This window comes from Ochotona princeps, chromosome 18 (genome assembly GCF_030435755.1).
Source record: "Ochotona princeps isolate mOchPri1 chromosome 18, mOchPri1.hap1, whole genome shotgun sequence".
In the NCBI taxonomy this organism is placed as follows: Eukaryota; Metazoa; Chordata; class Mammalia; order Lagomorpha; family Ochotonidae; genus Ochotona; species Ochotona princeps.
In genome coordinates, this window is record NC_080849.1 from 38008102 (window position 1) to 38035505 (window position 27404).

Sequence of the window (27404 nt, forward strand, 5' to 3'; positions counted from 1 at the left end):
CATAGCCTCTCAACGCCACTGGAGTACAGTGAAAGTAGTCACACAAGTGAACACAGCTCTGTCCCAATTATAAACAAGAGCAGGCAATGTTCACAGTTTGGCTCATGTTCACAATTTCCAATATCTGATCCATTATTTTGGTTTTTATTATGAAAATTATCAAACAAGCAGAAAAAAACACAGAAAATTTTAAATACGCTAGAGTTGATATCTAATAGTTAACATTTTACCATGTTTACTTTGTCTTATTGTTGTATCATCAGAAAGAGAATTCTCATCATGGCAGGGTTTTATCGCTCTGTAAAGTATCACATTATCTGTAAAAATGAAGACATGATACTACAAAGCCTAATCAAATTTATAACAATTTCCAAATAGCTCCTATTGAGATTTCCCCAAAATATTCAAAATTACTTCTAAAGCTGTTTTGGCTCAAACCAGACTAAAAATTACAATTAAGCATTGCTTTTGAGAGGTGGAAATTGCACTACCAAGGGTCAAGCCTCACTTGGGACATCTACATCCCATTTTTGAATGCCTGGTTGAATCCCAGATACTCTGCCTTTGTTATGGGGGATTCCTGATAACACACATTGGAGGTAGCCACCGTGGCTCAAAAGCACCTGCATTCCCACCCCCTAGTAGCAGACCACATGGAGTTCCTGGCTCCTGGTTTCGGCCTGGTCAAGTCCCTACTGAGGTGGATATTTAGGGAGTGAGCCTGCAAAGATCCATCTGACTGTCCATCTCTCTCTCTGTCACTCTGTCTTTCAAATAAGTAAAAATTTTAAAGTTGCATTTGATTATTATATATTAAACGTCTTTTAATGTAACACAACAGCCCTCGCATCCTAGACATTTCTCCATGTGATGTTGACTCATCAAGAAATATTCTGATTTTAAATCTGTAAATAAGCCTGTGATTCAATCACTGTTAAAAAAATTAATATAGAAGTGATTGCAGAATGATCTGTGCATGTTATCTTTAACTTGTTTGCTTCAGTTTATCATTTCTTAGAATTATTTTTATGTTTCACTTATTTACAGTAATTTATAGGGCTTATTGGAGTAACTTAAGATTCATACTATAACATAAAAAACATGCTTTGAAGGATTTCTCTGAAATGTATGAGTCCATGATATTGGTGTAAGCTAAAGAATATGAACTGAATGGCTACTATAATTAGGATTAAGAAATTCTAGGTCACTAAAAATCTATCACTTCAGTTCAAAAATGTTGATTATTCTGTTTTTTTTTTTCAGGACTCAAACTGAGAACAAACATAGAAATGCAGACTTTAAGATTATATTGTGAACTCTGTGATCAGGAAAGAAAAATTATCTCCCAAGAATTTTGAACATATGAGAAATTTGGTCAGCTCACTAGGGAAATTCCAGACAGGAAAATCATCCCAAATTCCATAAAATTCTCATGAAATGAGTACTATTGATATGCATAAGAAAATACACATGCTAACTAATGTTCAGAGTAGAAATTGGGTGCATTGACACCACTGAAGAAGCAACTGACACATCATGGTCATGCAGAACTGTGCACAAAGTTACATTACTGACAAAGCACCTAGAAAAATACGGAGGAAAACTTGAATATTAAAATGAGACAGGCTTTATGTTGCCTTTGTTTTAAAATATCTTGACTCACTGGCATTAGGAAAAACAATCAAGTACTCAGGAAGAGAGACTATTAGATCAACAGATAATAGGATTGAATTGAAAGAAAGGGAATTGAAAGTGATAACTGGAAACTGAAGCAGAGGAAGATTTCCCCAAGATAAGAAAAGACATAGGTTATACTTAATTAAGAGGAATTGAGTTTATAAACATAGTAGTAGGTTAGGCTTGGATTAAGAATATAATAAAAGCAATCATTTTTAACTCCTCTGCACTGTCAATGTGTGTTAGTAAGCTTCAATTAACCTCAACTAAATAAAAGTAATTGGGGAGGGGATAAGGAAAATTCCAGGGCCTATGGAGCTGTATCATAAAATGATAATAATTAAAAAGTATTTTTTTAAAGTAAAAATTCCACTCTCAGTCATAATGAAAATGCTCAACACTCACACATGGTAAGCAGCCACCACACTGGACAGAGAGAAACAGAACATGCCTACATTGCAGAATTTCCATTAAGTATCTTCTTTCCTTCCTCCCTACATTCCTTCCTTCCTTCCTCTTTCCTTCTTTTCTAGCTTCATCGACTTAAAAAGCAGTTTTACCAGAAAAGAAGGAGAAACAGAAATGTTTCACTCCCCTAATGGGTACAACAGCTGGAACTGGGCAGATCCAAGCCAGCAGCCAGAAGCTGGTTCCAGGTCTCACATGTGGGTGCAGGATCTCAGGCACTTGAGTTGTCTCTTGCTGCTGTCACAGGCATATTAATAAGGAGTTGGATCAGAAGGAAGCAACCGGGCTTGAACTGGTGTAAGAGGTGCCAGCACTGCAAGTCTGGGGTTTTACCCATTAGATAATAGTGCCAGCCACTGAACACCACTGTTCTAAGGACATTAATATGAGTAAAAAAGAGAAAAATACAAAGAGAGAAGCAGAAGATGAGGGACAGGGATTTATGATCTTCCTATCCCATAGTGCTTAAGGTCACCAGCCGCCAGGAGGCTGTCAAGAGAGCAGTGCTCGGCAACACTGGGGTTCGGTCACACCCCCTCTCCATAAAAGGCGCTATTTCGTGGATCCTCTGGTTTAGTGAGATTGTTAGAACACGGTATGAGTTAGGGTGGATCTAGGGTTGGGTTGAGGCACACCCAAGCATTGTGCCCAAAATTCAAGGTGGACAGTATATTCACTTACTACCAGAATGCTTCAAAAGTAGGCCTTTTCATCTTTGCTGCCCATTGTGGTCACACCATCCTCATACTAACAGGTTTCCCAGACTAAGTCATTCTGCTTTACTTGACTAGTGAAAAATTTGGCCTGCCCATCTACTTTGCTCAAGTCTATTCACCTCAGCCAATTTCTACCATGAGAATTCCTATTTAATGCAAGTTAGTGAAGTAGCTGTCTTCTACCCTTTATGTTGCATGGTGAAGAGGATGAAATTAAGAGCCATGGTCAAGTGAACTCTGCTACACAGAGGTAGCAAATATTATGGCATTTTGCAGACTCTGACCCTCAGAGATATTCTTCCACTGGGGGATATGCTTAGCATCCTTTAGACCAATAGTGAACTCTTATCACTTAGGTCTCTTGCTCTAGACTGTCATTTCAAATTCTGAAGGCATGCAACAGCCATAGGCTTCCTGCCATTCATGGACAGGTGAAGAGAGCATGTTGAAACAGTTCCTTGTGAGGGTCACTGTTTCCACAAACCTCAAGACCGTGTTCATGTTCCCATTTGCATGTGTGGGCAGCCATTTCTTCAGCGTCTTCCCATGTACTAATTGGCTCACTCTACGAATTCGTGGCTCTTGTTTGGCAACCTTCATTGCCTTTTAACCCACCTCACCTGAAGAGCAGCTTTTCTGTGTCTACATTAGTATTTCAGGCACGGAACCTTATTTTTTAAATTATCAACAGGATTTAAATGGTAGTTTTCATTGTTTACTTTTAATCTAGCTTGGAGATATTTTCAATTTTGTTTTACTGCATTTGAAATCTTAACAAGAGAGACATAATAGAAGAGAAAATATTCATTTAGAAAGAAAATTAAGGTTCCATGGATTAGGCTGCTCACCTAAAGATAAGTGACTTAGGCAAAAGACCTAATAATTGTAAGTATCCCAGTTTCACCTTTTTTGAATTAATGTCAAAATGCAGCTTTTTACTCTCCACACTAGCAAACGTTTAGTCTCTTAACAGCTTAACAATAACCAAATCATTCCCAATATCTACTGAAAACAAATTTATAATTTTCTCCTAAGACTTGAGGGTTTAGTTATGAACATTTCCGTAATATTTGCAACCTGTGTGTCTGCGCTTTTAACGTGAGGGAAAGCCACAGAATCTAGAAATAATGTAACAGAAGCTTTCACCCCTTTGTTAACCCTCCCAAATTGTGTTCCTTTTAAGTGCCTGCCACTGAATCCCTCCCTGCCACATGCAGTGTTGCCTTTCAGCTGGAAGAAGGGTGTGTCCCTGCGCTTTTACCTGGGAGCAATGATGATCTTGTCAAGCCTTTCAGTGAGACCAGCCCAAGTTTTTAGGGTGGGGATTCGGACTGGTTATACGTACCTTCACTCCTTCTCCCAGAGGAAGGCAGAAACACCTCAAAGCCTGCATGTAAGAACATCTACTGAGAAATTATTTTAATCAGACGCTGAGCAGGGAAAAGAAAAGGAACAGAGAAGAACAAACAAAACTCCCTTGGTCTTGGATGTAAGAGAACCCGGCAGCAATGAACTGGCGCTCCCTCCTAACAGCTGCAGTGCTGTTGATCTTTCTGGTGAGTGGATTCCCCTAAAAATCCTTCACAGTCATTCTCAGTGTAAACAAGGCAATGCTTTGTAGAGTGCTGTTTAGTAATATTTCAGATCTAAGCCTATTAAAAGTTTGTTAACGACAAGATGATCCATGAGCTAGATTTTTAAAAGCGGTTCTTTCTTTAATTGAATACTCTAAGTCATATAGTGTTTCGGTGTCAACTCATCATCTCACATCTCTGACATTGAAGTCATTGCTAAGTCATTCTGGGGAAACCCTGGATTCAGGAAATCCATATCACTGCTCAGTAATACCTTGTTGTTTAAATTTGCTTTCAAAAGGAAATATTACAGATAATGTCCTGATTTTTAGCCTAAACGTTTTCCCAATTGCTTTGGTGTCACTGTTGGTAGACTCATCATAGTTTTGAAATATAACATCAGGATCCATATAAGTAAAAATATTAGTAGTTTGTGATTGGACTCCTGAGTCAATGAATGTCATGGGTTCCGTATGTGGCTAGGATCCATCGTCTGATCAGAAGTCCATACTGCAAAACAATGATTTCTGCCTAAAATGATATTTTTAATTACAAAGAAAAAAGAGAAAATGGGGATATAGGAGATTTTTAAATGACATAGTAAGTGAAAGAATGGCTATAATTAATGAGTGCGTATAATTATCACTGTACTTGTCCTTACTACGGGAAAGTCAGTAATAATGGTGACATAAAAGTTGATGGCAGGAGAATGTAATAAAATGCTTTCTCATTCCCTTCCCTCTATATGGCATTGGTGTTCTCTTTTAAAGAATGCAGCATCAGGATCTGTCCATTTCTGTCAATTTCACTTTTGGCAAATATTTTAAAATCAAAGTCTCTCTCACAGGTTAATGCAGTTCAGACGAGCAGGTAGCAGGTAAATCAACCTCCGCCTTGGCAGAATGTAATGTTATGACTCGTATTTGTTTCTACTTGCTTAATTTTTGAACTGGAATGTTGAGCTTGTGTAATAGCAAGTCAGATCTTAATTTGAGGTATGCTGGTTAGTTTGAATTCAACAAAGAAAGGTCATAACCAATGAATTTAGTCACTGGTGAACATTCATAAGTTTTACATTTAGTTCCAAGTATGCTTCAAACATTAGTGCTTTTTCATGTATTTTTTACGGAATTTGTGTAGTCAGTTGAGATCTTGATTTCTGATAAAGCAAGGATCAATGACCTGGTGTATTATTTGAATGTAAGATAGTTTGAATATTATCAAATAATCACTTTTATTTGCGTTTTTACACATTTAAACCATTAGGGCATCTTATAGGCCCAGTTGATTAAAATTGTGTCAGATGTCTGTGCACTGTCATTGAGTCTCTGAGACATGCTTTCCTTCTTGATTTATGTGATTACTTCTAATTAACTATACCCTATAAAGTTCTATGAAATAGTAACTTAATTAGTCATTCTTCCATAAAATGTATCATTTTATCAAAATCATATTACTTCACTGAACTTCCTCTTTTTAAAAAGAAGTTCCTGGATAGTTTCTACTTTATTTTTTGAAACAGATTTTTGTTTGCCAGGGGATTTTGGGGGAAGAACTAGTTACCCATATTTTACTTTAGGATCACTAACAGGTTTCTCACACATTATAAAAATTATTTCCTCAAAGGACTTATATGATCATGAATTTAAGTGCCTCATTTTCAATTGACTTACTCTTTCTAAAATGCACTTTGTATGGTTTGAGAAGATTGTAATTTGTTTTTTAGTACCAATTTTACCAGATAATTGTGGTAATTGTGCATTGGAGTTATCTAATCTGGCTTTGGCCTTAAATTTTTATTTCCTAAACACAGCAAACACTATATACAACTGTTCTAATTTCCTTTCTCTTAGTCCACTGTGACTGTTTACCATTATCAAAAATTATATAAAACATTATATTCTCTGCTTTAAATTGATCAGTAAAAACCCAGGAAGTATATTTGGGCAAATATGAAGACACCTAAGACATTTAAACCAGTAGTATTTTTAATAAGAATCCATTTGAAAGTGAGCAGTTGTGTATAATCATATTGTGATCTGTTCCACATATGTAGAAATTTTATACCTTACTCAAATAAGTTAGCTAGATCAGGGAGAAGTAAGTGGAGATGTAGTTCTTTAAAGTGATCAATAGTCAGTAAGTTTAGACAATAGTTTATACCAGCTATGTGTCTGCAAGCCAAATACACTTTAGGGACTCTGCACTTTTGTTTTTTGCTCCCATGAAACCGGTGTATGAAATGGACTTAGAATGTATTTTCTATAGGACGGAGAAACTATATTATCTCTGTAACATACGTTAGAAATTCATGTGGATGAGGTTAAAATGGTGAGCAGTGTAGCAGGGACAATGCGGGGACAGGGAGTGGGGGAATGGGAAACACAATTTCTATAGTTCCAATGACTTATACAAATTACTTGCAACTTTTCCAGATACAATTAGTCCATTAATCAATTCCATTATGTTTCCTTGTGCATATAATATAATGATATGGATTACAGATTTTTAGTATTTCAGTAAAATGTTTTTAAATAAATGGAGGCAGTATTCCTGTTCAGCTATTCAGGGTAAGCATAATAGTTTTCACTAACATGGTGCTTATAAAAGCTTTGTTGGCTCATTGCAGATTTGGGGTCAAATCTTCTCTCACCCTTTAGAAACAGAGAGCACAATTTATTATCACTCTGTCACTTGAGTTGACACAAAATGCAAACATTTTTCCCACCCTATTGTGTGTAATAAGAAAAACTACAATATTGGTAAATGCGATCTTGATGAATCTGAGGGCTTAGCACTATGGCGTAACATTTGCCCAATTAATAAGTCTTAGAAATTTAGAAAAATGACATTCTTGTCTATACCCAGAGCTGTTAATTTCTGATCACTCTTTCCACTCAACATTTGTGGCAGACACTGTTGCTAAGGACCCCTGTGTCCTCACAGGCCTTTCTTCAGGTGTGATCAGGAAGCCTGTTCTGCTTGATAATGCAGTTCCATTTATTGCACTCCCTCAACTGAGGAAACACCCTGGCAGAGCGCTGGGTCATGCCACCCTCACTGGTTATGCTTGGCATGTGCTTGTTTAGTGGAGTTAGGCAGGTCAGATTGTTTTAAAGTCATTGGCTGCTGATCCAGGCTCTTAATTGGCTCACTAGAGTCAAGTCCAGTTGCCCAATGAGAAATTGTATTTTCAGAAATTAACAACTGCCTATTGCTAATGAAACTCCTTGATTGTAAGTTATCTGAAGGCAAGTTCTATGTCTGACTCACTTCTGTATTCCTCATAGCTCTTTGTACCAGTCCAAGGTTACTCAATAGATTAATCATGCAAAACAGAAAAGCCAGAAGAGAATTTTCAGAAAATTTGTACTTCTTTCTTTTCTCCTATACACTCCAAATTATCACCAAGATATTTAATATGCAAGTAGTCATATTGAGTCTATTTCACATTTCAGCTAATTTTCATATTACTTTTAGAGTTTTGGCCTGTTAAATTCTTAATTCAGCTTGGATCCACATAATATACATTCAATATATACCAAGGGAAACAACCCCAAACTGACACCCTTTGTTAAGGCAGAACAGAAAAGAAATGATTTTTCAGAGAAGCAATTTACTATATCTTAGCTGAAGTCCAGAGCATTCTATAATATGCATATCAATTAATACATTAGAACTTAATACCCAAGAAAAACTTTTAAACAACTGTGGAAGTCACATCATGATTGTTAAATGAATGAGGTTTTCATTATTAAAATTATTTGCTACCCTCAAATTGTTATATATTAACAAGTGTAAGCATGGCTTTCATCTTTAAAAAAAGCACTAAAACCAGATGTAGGTTAGCAAATTATTAAAATCGGCATGTAATTTCATATCCTGATGCCTTAATAAAAATGATATATGGGATCCTAAAACAAAGACGAAAGGAAGACTTACTGAGGATGCACTGTAGGTGAGTTAGTCACTGCTTTGGAATTGGAAAAGGCTTTAGTCTCACACGCAGAGGAACAAACTCAAGCACAGACTGGCTGAGTAACTTGCTCAGATGCCCATGTCCATTGGACTAAGAGCTCAGACATACCAGACGTACTCACCTTGATAACCTGTGTTCACCTCTGTGAATCTCACAGCTCCCATAGCATGGACCCCATTCATTCATATACTCAAAGTATTCCTCTAATAGTTGGAAAACAACCTCACTCTTCTCTAGGGACAAGGCTTGGTCATTCAGGACAAAGTCCTTCAACTTCCTTTTCCTAATTGGTTGATTTTTATCTCTAACTTTCTCTTGTCTTTATCTTCTGTCTTCTAAGTCCTTTTCGTTTTTTGTCCTTCCCTTCTGTTCTCTCCATTACAACATCTCTCTTAAGCATCTGGTTTCTTTTTTTCTAAATGATTTATTTATTCACTTGAAGGTCAGAGTTGGAGAGATAAAGAGATATTCTATCCAGGGGTTCATGAGCAGAAGGCCCCAGTGGCTAGGGTCATTCCAGGCCAATGCCAGGAAACAGGAGTTTCATCCAGGTCTACCATGCAGTTGGTAGAGGCCAAACACTTGACACATTAGCATGGATCTGGGTTGGAAGTAGAGCAGCCAGGACATCAAACAGCAGCTGATAGGACGGTGTTTGCACAGGAGGTAGCTCTTACCACCACGCCACAACCCCAGCATCTGATTTATGAACCTGTTTTAGATAAAAATCTCTGCCTCTGTTCTTTCTCACATATCAAGAATCTTCCCTTCCCAGAAGATGTCTCTGAGTAGTACAGCTGGTTCTATCCTGTCTTTTTTTGATGTGGCCAACTTATGTCCTACCTCCCTCCATCGTAATTGCTAATAGCATTCTGTCATAGAAGTACTTGTTTGATTTACTTAAAACAGTTCTATTACAAGTGACTGAAAATCCAGGGCTTCCTCATGGTTCACTGTGCTCAAATTTATTAGTACCGGGCCCAGCATGGTGGCCTAGCAGCTAAAGTCCTCGCCTTGAACTCGGCCCGGGATCCCATATGGGCGCCGGTTCTAATCCCGGCAGCTCCACTTCCCATCCAGCTCCCTGCTTGTGGCCTGGGAAAGCAGTCGAGGATGGCCCAAGGCTTTGGGACCCTGCATCCATGTGGGAGACCCGAAAGAGGTTCCTGGTTCCTGGCTTCGGATTGGTGCAGCACCGGCCCGTTGCGGCTCACTTGAATCATTGGACGGAAGATCTTCCTCTCTTTCTCCTCCTCTCTGTATATCTGACTTTGTAATAAAAAGAAATAAATCTTTTAAAAAATTTATTAGTACCATCTGACGCTCTTGTATTTCCATCTATCTCAATTTCTCCTTCCTTTGACATCCACTAAAATGAGTTATATTTTCTTCTTCTTCTTTTTTTTTCGGCTAGTTGTCTGCTGCTTTCTTGATTTCTTATTCATTGTCCTTGTTCCCAGTTATATAAACGTAGGAATTCCCCTGGTTTCATCCTTAGCCACTGGCTATACCCTCTATTTTAGCAACCTCAGCTTCTCCCATGACTTGGACTAATCTGTCTGAACAAATCTCACATCCCAAATCTATGTATCCAGGCTATTCAGAATGCCTGTTGCATATTTCAAATTGCTAAGCGCTTTTACCAAGGCATTTTTTTCTCTGGCATTTGAAACATAATGTGTTCTAACATGCTAAAATCTACTTCTGCCGTACTGCTAATCCCACATTTTAAACTGCTATCGCCAGAGATTTCTTCCTCTCTTGACTCTCCCATCCTGCCCGTTCCAAGTCCCTGCACTATCTCTCAATCTTTCCCACTGCCTCTTCTCTAGCTCCTCCGATTAGCACCTCCTCCTTGTAACCTTATTTAGCCCGGAAGATTCTCAGTTGCTCATGGTCTGTGATTGCTGTGTCTTCTCACTACTTCTTCCAAAGATTGTCGGAGAGATCCTTTAAACCCAAAATTTTATAAGATATTTCTCATTCTCAAAATGCCTCAATATTTTCCTAGTGCATATGGAAATTTGATTTGAGAACTAGTAAAGTGTCTGCCAATCACGTAATCAACTCCTGTTCTCCAGGAGACTTAGACAATACATTCAAAATGTTCTCATTTACCCAATCCCCTTACTGTTCCATTAGTTTGCCTTTGACGATCTAAGAGCAACTTTGTTTCAGGGTTTACTCCAGACTCCTAACAAAGAAAAATAAGCTTAGATCAACCCACCACATTTTTAAGCAGACTTGGCAGTTTTGTAATTACTCATCCAAATTGAGAGTCTGACACTATGCTGAAACCTACCTGAGCTACTGCCTAAGTTGCCTCTCATGGGAAAAAGAATGACCCAGCTTCATAAAGCTAGAGTGGCTTCTTAGTCATCAGCATCATTATCCAAAACAAACAGCAGGTACTGGCAGTCCACTGGGCTAAGGGAAGTGCAGCAGGAGATAACAGATGCATACACAAGGCTGGAGCTGTGAAGGAATAACTTCCAAGCACACAAATAAGGTTTCCCCACATTCCCCAGCCCAATGCCACAAGTAAAAGGGAAAAGTACTCATATCTGCACAGGAGGCAAGTGTGCCTTCCCAGACACACCGTGTCATGCTGCATCGGAGATGGATTCCATAAGCAACATTTCACTTCTATTTCCTAAACATTTGAACCATTTCAATTCTTTTTTCTTGCTTTACTGTTGTTTTTAATATAACATTACTAACCTCAAGGATAATAGGAGCTTAGATTAAAACCAGAGAAAATACCAAAGTTCAATTCACTGCAGCACATTTTAATTATTGATTTTTTTGGCAGACTCTCCTATACTTTCTCATAGAACTCACAGCGCAAGCACAAGTTTAGGCTTTATAATTGCATTAGATTGAACTCAATCATATAGGAATAGCCAAGCTTCAATTTCCTCCCTCCACTCTAGTGAAATGGAGTTAATAATATTAGTGGTCAGATGTATCTATTGTGATGAATAAATGTATAGATTTTTCTCAACATGTTGCTTAGTATCATTTAGTGAATTTTCACAGCAATAACCATGATTAATTTTATATCTTGAATAAATGATTTTTAATACATTTCCTTTTGATGCATTCCTGGCTTCAGATCTGCTCAGCTCTGGTCATTTTGGCCATTTCGGGGAGTGAACCAGTGGATGAAAGATCTTTCTCTCTCTTTCCTTTTCTCTGTAAATCTGCCTTTCAAATAAAAATAAATACATAAATATGTTTAAAAAGAAACATACAGAAGATGAGTAAAATGAAATAGGAAAAATCATCAGATCTCAGAAGCAATTCAGATCTATCTGATCTCTTCAGAAAATAGCGATTGACAAGATGATTGGTTTTTTTGAATTGAAAAATACGAATTTTTAATAATTCTATTTAAAATTAACTTGCACCATTTTATTTTTACAGGTTGTAGTGGAAGTTAATTGTGAATTTCGAATACAGGTAATACATAACAAATCCATTTCTTCCTGTTCTAAAAATAAATAAAATAATTTGGGAGGAATCACATATTTGTGTAAAGTTAGTGTAATGTTAAAATTAATAGGTTAATAAAATTTCAGCTTTCCTGATAAAACATCATTTCTTTCTGACACTTCCCATGGTATATTGATTATGAATGAAAGTAAACAGATGGGGCTGGCACTTTGGCATAACTGGTGAAGCCAATGCCTGCTGCACCAGCAACCCATTAAAGCCACCAGTTCAAGACCCAGCTGTTCTGCTTCTGATTCAGCTCCCTGCTAGTGTGCCAAGGAAAGCAGCAGAAGATGGCCCCCTTCACCCACCTAGGAGATTCTGAACTTCCTAGCTCCTGGCTGCTGATCTACCCAGTTTCAGCCACTGTGGTCACCTGGGGAGTAAATGAGTGGTTAGAGGGCCTCTGTGTCTCTTCCTCTCTTTCTCTCTCTCTCCTTCTCTGTAACTCTACCTTTTAAATATATAAATTTTAAAAGATATAAAATCCTCAAGAAAAAGTAAATAGACACTTTGTCCTGCCTACTCAAGGTGAGGGATTACAACACTCAAAATGGCACTGTCAAGTGGCATTCAATCAGAAGGCAGAAGCGAGAGTGGATCAAGTTTGCAGCAGCCTGTCGAGAAGGCGAGGACAACTCAAAGAGAAACCCAATTGCGAAAGTGAGTATGCCAAGGCAGAACATAAAGTAAGAACTACATTTCCTCAACTGTGTTAACTAAAATACAGAGTACAAAAAAAAATGCTGGGTATGAGCAAACTGACACATCAAGATTTGGTTAATTTTTATATATAAATCTAATCTATACTTTTGACAAACAGTGGTTTTTGCACTTATTACTATTGGGTGGAGGGTTAAGCTTGTGATTCCAAAGTAAATTAAAAGTATGTCATTGTAAAAATGTAAAAGAAAAACTGAAAAAAAGAAGGAACAGGGAGAAGGAAGAAGGTATGCTGGGATGGGAAGCATCATTATGCTCTTAAAACTGTATTTGGACATTGTTGTGGTTTAGAAAGTTAAGCTGCTTCCTGAGACGTCAGCAACCATTATGAGCATCATTTTGTGTCTTGGCTACTCCATTTTTTATCCAGATCTCTGCTAATGGCCAGGGAAAGCAAGCAGAAAAGAAACTCTTAAGTAGCACATGACCATATATCACCAGTTTTTATGATATCAAATAGGACATGATGCTTATACAGTAACCTAGACTATGAAAACTGCAGCTCCTAAAAAGTTAAACTAAAACATTTAAAGCCAATGTTTTGTGCACCAGTTAAAATGCTACTTGGAGCATCCACACCCTTTTTTTGAAGCACCTGGATTCAAACCCCAGTTTCAATTGCAATTGCAGGTTCTTGTTTATGCACATCCAGGGAGTTAGCAATGGATAGCTGAAGTACTTAAGTTGGTGCCCAAGCACTTGGGTACCTGCCACCCACATGGGACAGCCAAATCGAGTTTTAGGTTTCTATCTTCAGTGTGGCCATGTTCTAGTTGTTGCAGGCATTTGGGGAGTGAACCGGTACACCAGAGGTCACTCAGCATCTTTTTGCCTTTCAAATACAAATAAATTAATAAATGCAATTTTTATTTTTTTTTAATTTATTTTATTTTTATTACAAAGTCTGATATACTGAGAGGAGGAGAGATAGAGAGGAAGTGGAGCTGCCAGGATCAGAACCAGCGGCCATATGGGACCAAGGCGAGGACCTCAGCCACCAGGCCGCGCTGCCGAGCCCATAAATGCAATTTTTAAAAAGTAGCAGGAACTGATCTTCCTCTCTGTCTCTCCTCCTCTCTGTATATCCGGCTTTTCAGTAATAATAAAATCTTGAAAAAAAAAAAAGTAGCAGGAACTGAGCCCTTTGGCATTCATGCATCTCCTTGGTGGGATCAATGCACACCATCATGTGGTTCTTAGAACTCTGCCTGAAATGAAGAGTCCAGTGATTTAAATAACGACCTTGACATTCAGAAGATTCAGAGGATCTCCTTAACTCACTGTTCCTTCTGCCTGAAAGCTGTTAAAATCGAATCCTTGCTTTGTACTTGTTCATGAAATTCACACAGTATCTCTTTTGTGTTCCTTTTCCGTTATCTTTCTTTTTGCAGACACATACACTCAGCAACATACCTCCACACAGAGATTTATTTACACAAGTACACACAGAGACAACCACAAATCCACTTAGACACACATGGATTTGCTTGCAGTATGTTACTTCAAAGAGATGGCCGCGGTTGCTATAAGTCATTTATTTGCAGGGTCTCCTTCCATTTTCTGCTAATACATCCTGCCCATTTTTAATTAATAGCTTCTACAGTAAGAGCATTTTTGTTATCTGTACAAATTCATGTACACTTTCTGATAAAAATTTATTTGGAAATTCTTGAATCTAAATATCAAAGTTGTAGTATATCAACATTAGTAAATTCCACATGAAGACAAGGTACTTTTTACTCTGGACCCAATGTTAGCACAGAATTTGTGAATCGTAAAAAATGAAATTATAGGGCCCAGCACCGTGGCTTAGCGGCTAAAGTCCTAGCCTTCAACTCCCCCGGGATCCCATATGGGCGCCGGTTCTAATCCCGGCAGCTCCACTTCCCATCCAGCTCCCTGCTTGTGGCCTGGGAAAGCAGTCGAGGACGGCCCAAAGCTTTGGGACCCTGCACCCGCGTGGGAGACCCGGAAGAGGTTCCAGGTTCCCAGCTTCTGATCGGCACAGCACCGGCCCGTTGCGGCTCACTTGGAGAGTGAATCATTGGACGGAAGATCTTCCTCTCTGTCTCTCCTCCTCTGTGTATATCTGGCTGTAATAAAATGAATAAATCTTTAAAAACATGAAATTATAAATGGTGAATGAATGGATGATGACTGCACATACTTAAATTTCTGAGGGTGATATTTTTCCTTTGGTGGAAACAGAAATTTATGCTTGATACATCATTTATTACCATTGAAAACACTACAATGTCATACAATTACTATAATTGGGCCCGGCACGGTAGCCTAGGGGTTAAAGTCCTAGCCTTGCAAGCGCCTAGAACCCATATGGGCGCCAGTTCTAGTCCTGGCAGCCCTGCTTCCCATCCAGCTCCCTGCTTGTAGCCTGGGAAAGCAGTCAAGGACTCTGCACCTGCATGGGAGACCCAGAAGAGTGGTTCCAGGCTCCTGGCTTTGATAGGCACAGCTCTGACCGTTGCGGTCACTTAGGGAGTGAATCAGCAGATGGAAGATCTTCCTATCTGTCTCCTCCTCTCTGTATATCTAACTTTCCAATAAAAATAAATTTTTATTAAAAAAAGAAATACTATAATTATTATTCTTATCTAGGTAAATAATTTTCAACATTTGACAAGTAAAAATAGCTACGCACATTTAACAGTTTTCAAGAAAGACAGCCATCATGCTTCAACCACAGGACACTGTATCTGCTCCCTGTGATGTCTGCAATTATGTTTTTTCTACAGATTCACTCGGACTGTGCTGCAAACCAGCAAGTAACATACCGCATCTCTGGAGTAGGAATTGATCAGCCACCTTACGGAATCTTCATTATTAATCAAAAAACCGGTGAAATTAACATAACATCCATAGTTGATCGAGAAGTCACTCCTTTCTTCATTGTAAGTAAGCTTAATGTCTGTTTATTTCCAGGTCTAAACTATTCTTGAAGGCCTGAAACTTGGAAAAGCCTTGATTTGACATCAAAGGTCTCAATACTAGACATTTTTAATGTCTCTTAATACACAAACAGCCATAACTAAACAGAAACAAGGAGAAAATTGTAGAGAAAATAGTATTTTGCTTTTGTGTCTTAGCAAAACGTCAAGCCTCTAATCTCTCCTCCATAGAAACTTGGATATTTTTAGAAAGAATAGGTATCTAATTCTGATTGTATTCTAACTGCATTGAAATTATTTCTTAAATTTGGTACCAATAAAACAATTCTAGAGTTAAGCAATCATGTTGCTTAAGTTCATCTGAGCTCTGAATATATTTTGGAGATTAATTCATTCTTAACTGAATCTCACTCCATTATCCACAGGAGTCATCTCAGGGCTCAACAATTCTTTCCCTTTCAACTCTCAAGCTCATTTCATTTTAAGCAGATGGACTTGGCTTCAAAAATATTTAAAAGGCTTAGACTATCCATTACAAATTTCCACAATTAACTGTCCTTAGCTCAGGGTGTTTCTTACTAAATCCAAATGCAGAATCAATTTTCAATCTCCCTGCCCCCACAGACACACACACACACACAGCAGGTTACTCTGAACCATTTCCATTATTTTCAATGGTTTTATCAACTTAGTGTTTCCCTTTTTGCTTGCACTATTTCTATCTCCATTTTCATCTGTCTTAATACTTAAGATCAAAAAAAGAAAGTCCTTCTTTGATCTTGCAACATCTTCCAGCAAAAAAAAAAAAAATGCCTCCATCTTTAGTTTAAAATACCTTCAAATAATAATGTACACTCACTGCTTACCTGTGTTCCTGGGCCTACCTTAATTCATTTACCTTCAATCCCATTTCCTTATTGTTGTCTTGTCTTTCACAGTGTTTGCCCACAAACTATCCTAATACATTTTTATCATGCATTTTAATTATGCAGTGTGTAGGGATAGGGATTCCCCCCTTTCTGTTTCTCCTTCCTTATTTTCTCCTACCATTGCCCCCCGATATCATTACAGTAAAGTCCCTTAGAAACAGTTGCATGTTTAATATTCTGCTATTTAAGTGTATCATAGCATTGTAGGCATACACAAAGGTGGAAAATCTAGTATCATATTGTCAAGGCATATTTAACTGTTTTACTATTAGGCATCTCTGCTCTCAAATAAAAGGTCTCCTAGTGTAACCCAATACATAAAGCATACTACATCCAAAAAAAATAGATGCAGTTGCATTCAATTCAACCATAAACAACAATAACAGAATATCCATATAGCAGCTATCCAGCTCAAGAATGCTACACTTCTTTTTCACTCGCAAGAGACAGTCCTTTACCCATTTTCAAACCCTCCCATCAGTTCCTGTTTATACTTCCGAATTTTGTTTGCAGAACTTTTTCTTTCCTTATATGTAACTCTTTGATACACTTCACAAATTTCTACCCCTGCTTGTTGAAATTCCATCTTGAGACCCCCTCCAATCATGACATCCTGCTACAAAGTTGTATCTTTTGTCTTTTCCCTCTTTTCAACTTAGGCTACCATTTCTTAAAGTATTTGTATTTTCTTAAAGGATTTGTGTTTTCCATCCCTTACTGATTATAGAAACAGTTTTTTATCACAATAAATAAAATAAATAACAATGTGCTTCTTTTCATTTCCCACATGGACTAGCAGAGTAAGACCTTGAAATGCGTTTCAACATCTGATCATGCCCCTTTTCTCTCCTAGATCTATTGCCGGGCTCTAAATTCACAAGGTCAGGATTTGGAGCGGCCTCTTGAGCTAAGAGTAAGAGTTTTGGATATAAATGATAACCCTCCAGTGTTTTCAATGACTACATTTATAGGACAAGTTGAAGAAAATTCTAATGCAAGTAAGTAACCAATCTATTTTAGCAAATAGATTTCCAAACAATCAGGAAATTACAGGCCAAATAATGTCAGTCTTTAAACATGACAAATGTGAAGACAACTTACAGAACAGTATGTAATACAGAAATGCTTCCTCTCTCATTAAAAAAAAAAGCTTCTAGATTATGAAAGAGTGCATGAAAGAGTACAGAATGTGAGAGAGAGGAAGAAACAGAGAGAGAGGGTGATCTTCCATGCCCTGGTTCACTGCCCAGATAGCCGTAACAGCCAGCTCTGGGCTAGGCTGGAGCCAGGAACCAGGAGATGGATATGGATCTCCCACACAGGTGGCAAAGGTCCAGATACTTGGGCCATTTTCTGATTCCTTTCCCAAGCCATTAGCAGGGAGCAGGATGGGAAAGCAAAACAGCCAGGACATAAACTTACATGGGGTACTGGCATTGGCAACAGCTTGACACACTACACAATGCTAGCCCCAGAAGGTTTCTCTTCAGCTTTGAGAGCAGCTTCAGTCTGTCATACACAAGGACCAACTCCAAACAATAAGGAGATTTTTCTGATGCAGTTCACATTCTACTACTACGCGAGATTCCCAACAACACATTCCCAGAGTAGTTTACACAGAGGGGCAGGGGCACTCAATGAGGATTTAGCTTCCCAGCCTGATTGCTGAACAATCTCACCTTCTTCTGCCGCTACCCATTTTTAAAAAACTATTTTGAAGTCACTCAGTCAGATAAATCACTTCCATGCAATGCATTTTTGTTGTCAAAGCTTTTGCAAAACAAACAATATTTTCCCCTTATATATGACTTAATACAGTCATCCTTTGACATTCACAGAACATTGGTCCCAACACCTCCAGCAAACATCACAGAGACTGGAAACTCAAATTCCTTATGTAAAATGGCTCAGTATTTGCCTACAGTTTTTAGATCATCTCTAGATGACTTCTAATATCTAATACAGTGTAAATGCTGTACAAGTAGGCACTGTATTTTATCGTTTAGAGAATAATGACCACACAGGTACATGTGCGGCACACAATTTCAACCTAAACCACAGTTTGGTTAAATTTGGGGATGCAAAAACAGAAGGTATTGAAAGCAAACTGTTTAGGGTTTGCTTGGTTTTTACTCATCCTTGATTTTATGTATTTTGAATCAATATACATCCAAGTCTGTTTGGCTTAGTGGGAATATTTAAGATCAGTTGTCCCAAATGGTGCTAGCAGAAGGACTCCAGAAAACTTATACATTGAAAGTCTCTTTCGGCAGAGACTTTGACACTCCTAAAATGCAGCTGTCTACTGGATTGTTTTAATCAACATCTGCCAAATACTTAGCCACCTGGGGAGGATAGTACATTAACAGCCTAGCCCACCACTAAAGATTGCCTTGAATATATTAAAGTAGAAGAAGCAATCCCTACTTTGAAGACAAACTTTATTTGTTTGTAATTTTAACCATCAAGCAGTTGTTTTTTTACACATTTCAAAACTCCTTCTTTTTTTACTCATTAAATTAACTATACTTTAAACATTTAAAAACATCGTTAGACAAAAAAATGCCCAGTGATAAACACAAGAAACACAACAGCAACAAAACAAGCAAACTAGTTTTGAAGTGGGCTAAGAGAATAGACAGGTGTTTTTCAAAGGATGAAATGCAACTGACCAACAGATAAAAAATACTTGAGTTCACTAGCCAATAAAAGCCACAGCTGTCATCCAAAAGTCAAAACATATCAAATGCTACTGAAGATGTGGCAATAAAGTACCCCAGAACAATGTTGATTAGTATGTAAACCAGTAAACAGTTATGGAAAATAGTATGAAGATTCCTCAGAAATCTAAAAATGGTTCTACCACATGACCTAGCCTTTACACTCCTGTGAATTTACTCAAATGAAATCAGTAGATGAAAGAAAAAGAAATTAGTATATCTGTACTCCATGTTTACAGTAGCTCAACTCACAATAGTTAAGGTATATAATCAGCCCAAATGTCCATCTACTCATGACTGGGTGAAGAAACTATGAGATATATATATATAAACACATGATGTATATATATATACACACACGATGGCCTTTATGTCATTGTACCTCAGTATAGTATCCTTAAAAGTTTATAAAAGAAGGAATTATACTGTAATAAGACATAAAACCAGAATAACATACTTTTATTATGAAAAATATACAAACTAGCCAAGAGATTGGCAAGTAGAAAAATAGAAAGGGACATTAGTAAAATGCACATTACATGGACTAGCTAACTCTAGCATGTTTCTAGGAAAGTGATATGCTATACTGTCATTAAAATGGAAATTGTCCCTTTTCAATCAGTTGTCTTGGATTTCTAGATACCTTGGTGATGAGACTCAATGCTACTGATGCTGATGAACCAAACAATTTGAATTCAAAAATAGCCTTCAAGATCATAAGTCAGCAACCTTCTGATTCACCAATGTTTATCATCAACAGATACACGGGAGAAATTCGAACAATGAATAATTTTCTAGACAGAGAGGTAATTTTTTTTCTTTAAATAGATTTTTAAGTCTTGAAGAAATTGATTCTAAAAGCAAAAGTACCTAAGAGAGAATGATGATAACCATACTTCACTTCCTCCTTCTCTCCCTCCATCAATCGCCCTCCTCCAATATTCTGTGTTACTCTTCTCTCTTACATTTATATAGAGGTTGAGCCAACATTTCTAAAGAATTTTGCATGAGATAGTAAAAGCTTTTTATGCCAATGGTGGTGTTGCTTCTGTCTTTAGCAATATGGCCAGTATTCTCTTGCTGTGAGAGGTTCCGACAGAGACGGTGGGGCAGACGGCATGTCAGCGGAGTGTGAGTGCAACATTAAAATCCTGGACGTCAATGACAACATCCCCTACATGGAACAGTCTTCGGTAAGTGTTTGTGCTAACAGTCATGACTGCAAATTCATTACATCCTAAAATGCATGTGAACAACTCTGTCCAGTCCTGCACATGTTACATTTAGTACCATGAAATCAAAATATCTATAGCTTTTTCTTATATTGGATTGTTATGGAAAAAATCAATGAAAAGTGAGACTATAAACGTATGTATGTATTAAACAATAAGCATTTGTAAACATGCTTGTGTACATCCAGTTATTTCTTCCTTTTACAGTTTGTGTTAAAGGTTTTTTACTTCTTTTTTCAGTATGCTATCAAGATTGAAGAAAATGCTCTATATTCAGATTTGCTGCAGATTAGAGTAATTGATTTGGATGAAGAGTACACAGCTAATTGGGTGGCAGTCATTTTCTTTATCTCTGGAAATGAAGGAAATTGGTTTGACATAGAAATGAATGAAAGAACAAATGTGGGAACTCTAAAAGTTATTAAGGTAGGACATACTTTTCCTAAATGTTTTTCTTGTTATTTTTCATTTTTTTATTGTATCTTATTTATTTGGAAAGCAGAGTGACACAGAGAGGAAGAAACAAGAGAAATAGGTCTATACCCACTAGTTCATTCCCCAAGTGGCTACAATGGCCAGGACTGCTCTAGGCTGAACTTGACCTGGGCCTCCTCCAAGGTGACAGAGCTCCAAAGCCAGGGGACCATTTTGTAACTTTCCCTGCTGTATTAGCACAGAACCGAGTTGAAAGAGAGCCATCCCACACACAAATCAGCATTCTAATACAAATGCTGGCATTGCAAGTGGCAACGTAACACACTGCATCACAATGCCAGTCCTGCTCCTTATTATTTTATCAGAACACATATGTGCTCGCATTAAATTGTCATGGCATATCCCATAAATGTGCATGACTATTGATAGTCAGGATGCTTTTAATGTTTTAGTAATATGGCAAATACAACATAGTTAAAAATAAACATGATAAAAATATTAAAATTTCATAAACTTGAATCAAAAAAGAATCAATTATTTTGCATTTTTATATGACATACAGCACTGCTTATATCATTTCATAAAAAAGGATACTGAATTTTAACTTGAAACTCTTTTTCATTAATACAGTACTTCCAAACAGATGAAAATATTATATAAATTGAAAGCACTTTAGCAAGAACCTTATTTTATGCTTTAACGCAAGTATGCTTGATCCTTAAGGTTAATGTTTTAAGAATACTTAAAAACATATTTAACATAGGATCCAATGATGTGTTCATATCAATATGGTAGGTCAATTATTACGAATCAAAAATATTCATCATTTAACTTAAAAGTTGTTATTCCCATGTGTTTTTAAAATTAAACTCAGGTTACTATTAAGTAGAGAACTATCAGATTCCCATGTCACCATGACTGATGACAACAACTTACTAGGAGTGCAAATAAAACACTGATTTAGTGCAAGTCAATATGTCTACTCTATTAATCAGAAGCTACATTTATCTGCAGTAGAATTTCTTCATATGTGGGAACAGACTGACTCCTACTGAGCTGTTAACAAAGGTTTTCCCCTGTGCTACAAGACTTGTGGAGTCAACTTTCAAAATATGGAATGATTGTGTGATTATACATGGTTGTACATAACTAGTTTGCTTCATAGTAACATGTAATCCTTGTTGAAATACTTTCATTCCCAATCAGAATATGTAGTCTTTTCCCTCCATGGTAGCATGCCTATAGTTTGTATTTACTAAATTTAGCTGTGCCCCAAAGATAAATACATAACTTATAGAGAGGCACTCAGAACTCCCATCTGCTGGTTTATTTCTCAAATGCCTAGCCATCCAGAAAATCTAAGACTCCCATGTGGATGGTAGGTAACTCCTTATCAGTGTTGCCTCCAGTAGTTCATGTTAGCAGGAAACCAGAATCGGGACAGGAACCAGGGCCCTAACTAGGCACTCTGGTACGGGTTAGGGACATCTTATCCACTAGACCAATACCTGTTCCAGCCCACACTTTAAACAGCAGCAAATACTTTTGCTTATTTCTCCCTGCAAGGCAAGTTATATTGGGCCCATAATGCAGACACAGGCACTGAGGCTCCAAGAGAGTTCATAACCAGCTCATGTCCTAGTGGCTAGTAAGTTACACAACCAAAGTTAAAACTAGGTTTCCTTAGCTACAAAGCTCACAATCTTTCTGTTATAATGCATAGGATTCCACACTAGGAAAACTGGATCCTAATCTACTTCACTATAAATAATTCTATCACTTTAGGAAATCATTCATCCCATCTGTCTCAAAACCTCTTTCTTTAGAATGCAGATGAGGACTTTTTTTTCTTTCAGACATGACATTGCACAGCAAATACTTTATATACAATATAAGTGTGTGATGCAAATGATTTGGTAGCAATTCTTGGAACTACAAAAGAAATCAACATTAGAACAAGGTTCAAAATTTTAGCTAAATAGGAGAGTTCAATATGTGGATATCTGTTTTTACTAAATTACTCCCACAAGAAAATTTGGAAAATGTGGTACAGATGGGCATATCATGGTAGTGTTTGTGGATTTTATGAATATCAGACGTTGGTATCATCTCATAATAAAATCACTGCTTGGTTATTTTATAATGTGAAACAAATTATTCCTAGATTATGTTAGAGCAAGTAAACATTTCTTTATATTATGTATGTATTACATCATTTTATTTGATTTATTCAAATAAAGAAGTTAAATTTCTTTATGGATAAAACCTTTAAAATAATTGAACTGCCAATAGATTTGGAACATATATTAAACAGAGCTACTTTCTGAGAAATATAAAATAATTAAAGTGAATGTAAGCTATCCTGTATTTCAAAATGTAATAATTTGACTATTAGAAGCACTTTAAGTTTTTAAAACCTGCTGAGTAGATACTTATAGCTCCTGTAACACATTTTCAACAGTCTCAATAATGGATCTAGAACATTCGGATGTCTTCACACACTGACTTAAAATCAGTTTGTGTGTTTATATGCATTTATATTTAAGTAAAAAAAAGGATAAATTGTAGTTATTCTGAAAGAACCTCTCTTCCATCCAGAATGCTTTTCTCTTCTTAAAGTAAAACTATTTCACTCTCTATTTTCTAGCCCCTGGATTATGAAGCCATGAAGAACCTGCAGCTTAGTCTTGGAGTTAGAAATAAAGCTGAATTTCACCAGTCAATTCAGTCTCAATATAAAATCATTGCTACTGCAGTCTCCGTGACTATCTTGAATGTAGTTGAAGGCCCCGTATTCCGTCCAGGTTCAAAGACATATGTGGTAACCAGTAACATGGGATCAAATTACAAGGTGGGAGAATTCGTGGCTACTGACCTAGACACAGGTTTACCTTCAACAAATGTTAGGTGAGAATAATATTTTAATGCATTTTACCCCATATTAAATTATGTATATTATTTTTAGACATTTTAAAATAATAATTTTATTAGTTTTGAATTTCATTTTAAAAAGTAGTAACTACTGAACTTGTTTGCGTATCTAGCATAAGAAAACACTGAAGATTCTTTGAAATATACAAGATGTTAAATTGTTAAGAGGTTAAAAAAAGCACACAAAAATGCGACACGCATGTGCTTATATATATTATTGTTAATTAGTTGATTACTAATTTACAGTTGCAGTTATTCTCCTCAGAGAGATTTCGGAAACTGATTTTCCCATTGCAGATTTGCTTAGCTGGAAATCCAGTGAACTTAGCTGGTTCATTTTAGTTACTTCGTTCACAGTCATCAGCACTTAGTAGGTCAGTAGCTTTGGTATGAAAGTCACATGTAAGAAGAAAAAAAGAGCACTGTGTCGCTTCTGAAAACTCAGTCTCCAGACATTTCTGATGAATCGTGAAGGGATTGCATATGTATGTGTACAGGTGCTTGCCCAGGTGACTGGTGAAGAAAACGAGGTGCCATGCCTCAGAAGTGCGCTTTGCAAGTTTTCATAGTGCCCATGGTGGCAGTGGGAGTGGATCCTTTCTCCTCACACTGCAGGAGACTGCAGAGGTCCAGTCATGACAGGCAGCTCCTCCGGACCCCAAGTCTTCTCAAAGTTCAGTTCTCACAGTTTAGCAAAACATCTAAGATAAAGAGTTATCTAAGTGGTGTCTGTCTCACCAGTATGAAAATGAAAGGGAAAACACAGAAGACAAAGATGATGAGAGAAGGAGACAGAGGAATTAGGCAAGGACATAGTTTGCACTTCAAAAGCCTTATGAAGTCACAAGGAATTTTGGAGCAGGAGTGCCCTAGAGGAGGATGTGCAAGCCAAGCTGATGAAGATGAGGTCACCCTTCTTCTTAGAATCATTCAGAATTAGGAGAAGTCAAGATAGTTCTACTGATCAAGTCCAATACGACTACAAGCACCGAGGGAATATTCTGACACAAAGTGAGCATAGCAAGCCATTTTATCAGAAACCGCTGCTCAGCAATTTTTTAAAATTTAGATTTGCATTGTTTGTGTTTTTTATTCTATCCTTTTAAGTGGTTCTAATACAGCTAGGACTATCCTTGGGGTGGGGGGGAAATCTCTCATAATTGAAAACTCTCTCCAAGCGTTCTAAGTATTGACTGAAAAACAAAAAAACACACACACTTAATATTAAAATGTTTCTCGTTTTTTGATGACTGACATTAGTATGCATTGTTTTCTTTCAAATACAGATATGTAATGGGAAATAATCCAGCCGACTTGCTGTCTGTTGACTCAAGAACAGGTGTCATCACTTTGAGAAACAGAGTTACAATGGAACAGTATCAAATGCTCAGGGGAAAATATCAAGGAACAATTCTATCTATAGATGGTAAGAAATCAACTTCCTTCCTTTACACAGGAAACTATAAACATTCGCACTTGCGTACTTTTTAGAGTAACCCATTTTCTAGCAGCAGATGTAATATGGGACATTACAGAGTCAAATCTTTAATGATTCGGGGCAGCATAATTTAGGCCAGGTTGTTGAGTTATAACAATGAGCGAACTCACAGTATTAATCTTGACTTTATCTCAGTGCTCACAAAATTTATCTCAATGTATCTTATATTTTTACATTATAACTCATTTCCAATCATCTTAGGAAAAACACTAAATAGAAAATGCCAATTGCATACATATATTAATAATAGCACTATAGGTGTAATTAAATATTGAAAGCAATAGACAAATAAGTCATGGTCTACTTCAAACAAAATTATATAGTCCTCAGAAACGATGTTAGTGAAACTTATATTAAGAAATGAAAGAGTGTTTTTCAGTTGAAGGTAAGGAAAAAAAGTATAAAATGGAATGAATCACACAACCACATCACAGTAACATTAACAATGAGTAACCCTCAGGCATTATAACTAAAAGCAAAAGATCTTCAGAAATATTAGTTGTCCTTATGCACTGCTCCTGTGAGTTTCTATTTTTGTGTCTTTTTAATTCTATGGTTTAAAATTATGTGTAACATCTTCTGTTTATCATATGCAGAAATAATTCACCAAATAGAATTGCTGCTACTCACAAGAATAATTATATAATTACATAATTACATAATAAATTGATCTAAAAGCTGAGTAACAGACAAGGCATGATTGGGAATAATTGAAATAGGTATTGATGAAAAAAATAATTTTATATTATCCAAAAGCTATTACACTAAATGTATAATATTTTTATGTTTTGAAACTTTTTACAGATTCACTTCAAAGAACTTGTACTGGTACAGTTATCATCAACCTTGAAGGGTCTGGCTGGGAAACCAGGGAAACTAACACAGGTGGCAGCACAGGTGGAGGAACAAGCGGAGGATCAGGGACAAATGCTGGCACCGAAACAAGTGGTGTGGAAACCAACACCAATGATGAAAGTAATCAAAGTGGCACCAGTGAAACGCAAAGTGGCACCAATGAGAACAATTCCAACAATGGAGAGACTAGTACCAGCGAAAATGCCAATGGTGGTGAAACAGGTGACTACCAAGGTGGAAGGCTCTCAGATAACGTACATTTTGGTCCTGCTGGCATTGGATTGCTCGTCATGGGATTCTTGATCTTAGGATGTAAGTATTGTAATGCTTCTATCTGTATATGCACCCCACCAAAAATGATCAATAAGGAAATACATCTTCTGAGTATTTCATCAAATATGTTTTACAAAATCTTTTTTTTGCGCAGTTATCAAGAAATATCCATGTTTCATGCTAGGTGTATAAGATGTAAAGATAAATACTTGCTTTTAGTAAAATGCAATGTAATAGAAAGGTGCCATAATTAACAAGTTAAAGTAGCTATCTGAAAGACAACTTTGATCAGAAATAATTTGTCGACACAAGCAGAAAGACTACACATAGAAAACAAAGTGAGTTGAGTTTTCACAAGTGACTGACTAGATGCTAGCCTGATGGACAAGAGAAAAAAAATACAATGTAAGGGAAGAGACTACATGTAAAATCCCCTGGGATGATATGTAAGGGACTAAAATGAAGAATTCTGAAGTGGAAGAGACCGAGGGTAGGCCTGACAGTGTGGTTGAGAGTTGGAGACCAACACAGCCTAGATCTCAAAGGGATTTTATGTTATATTGAGATGTTTCATTTGATAAGAGTCCTAAAGGAATTAGGATTAGACTGTAGTGTTTAACCCTAATTGCATGAGTTTTTCATAGGTTACCTACCCTTTAATTAAGGACATTGTTTTTGTCATTTGTGAAGCAAGAAAATTTAATCCACAATATTATTGTGGTTCTGAAAAAGTAATCCACACGTGAAACATTCAGTAAATCCTGTGAAAAAGAGAGTAGCCCTACTCTAGTCAGGGTGGTCTTTTGCATTTCCTCAGCTACGATATTAATTACGATGGAAATTAGGCACTTGCTACAATCCCTAAGGAAGCAGCACAGGAGATGTGGAATGAGCAGGCTGAAATCTCCACATTACAATTAAACTGATGCAAAAAATTCTGTCATCTTCAAGCATGACATCACAAATAGTGTTAGAAACCATCTCAGATAATGG

At 37.1% G+C, this 27404-nt stretch overlaps 1 protein-coding gene across 1 annotated transcript in view; it reads left to right on the top strand.

The window, feature by feature from the left end:
• The window catches only part of DSG1 (desmoglein 1), a 92020-nt gene that overhangs the window by 58199 nt on the left and 6417 nt on the right, over nt 1-27404 (top strand). Inside the window, exons 2-11 of the mRNA XM_058676773.1 lie at nt 11841-11876; nt 12441-12572; nt 15386-15541; nt 17321-17465; nt 19827-19993; nt 20246-20380; nt 20660-20845; nt 23502-23761; nt 25072-25211; nt 26088-26450. Of these exons, the coding sequence (XP_058532756.1) occupies nt 11841-11876; nt 12441-12572; nt 15386-15541; nt 17321-17465; nt 19827-19993; nt 20246-20380; nt 20660-20845; nt 23502-23761; nt 25072-25211; nt 26088-26450 (1720 nt within the window). The remainder of the gene's footprint in view (nt 1-11840; nt 11877-12440; nt 12573-15385; nt 15542-17320; nt 17466-19826; nt 19994-20245; nt 20381-20659; nt 20846-23501; nt 23762-25071; nt 25212-26087; nt 26451-27404) is intronic.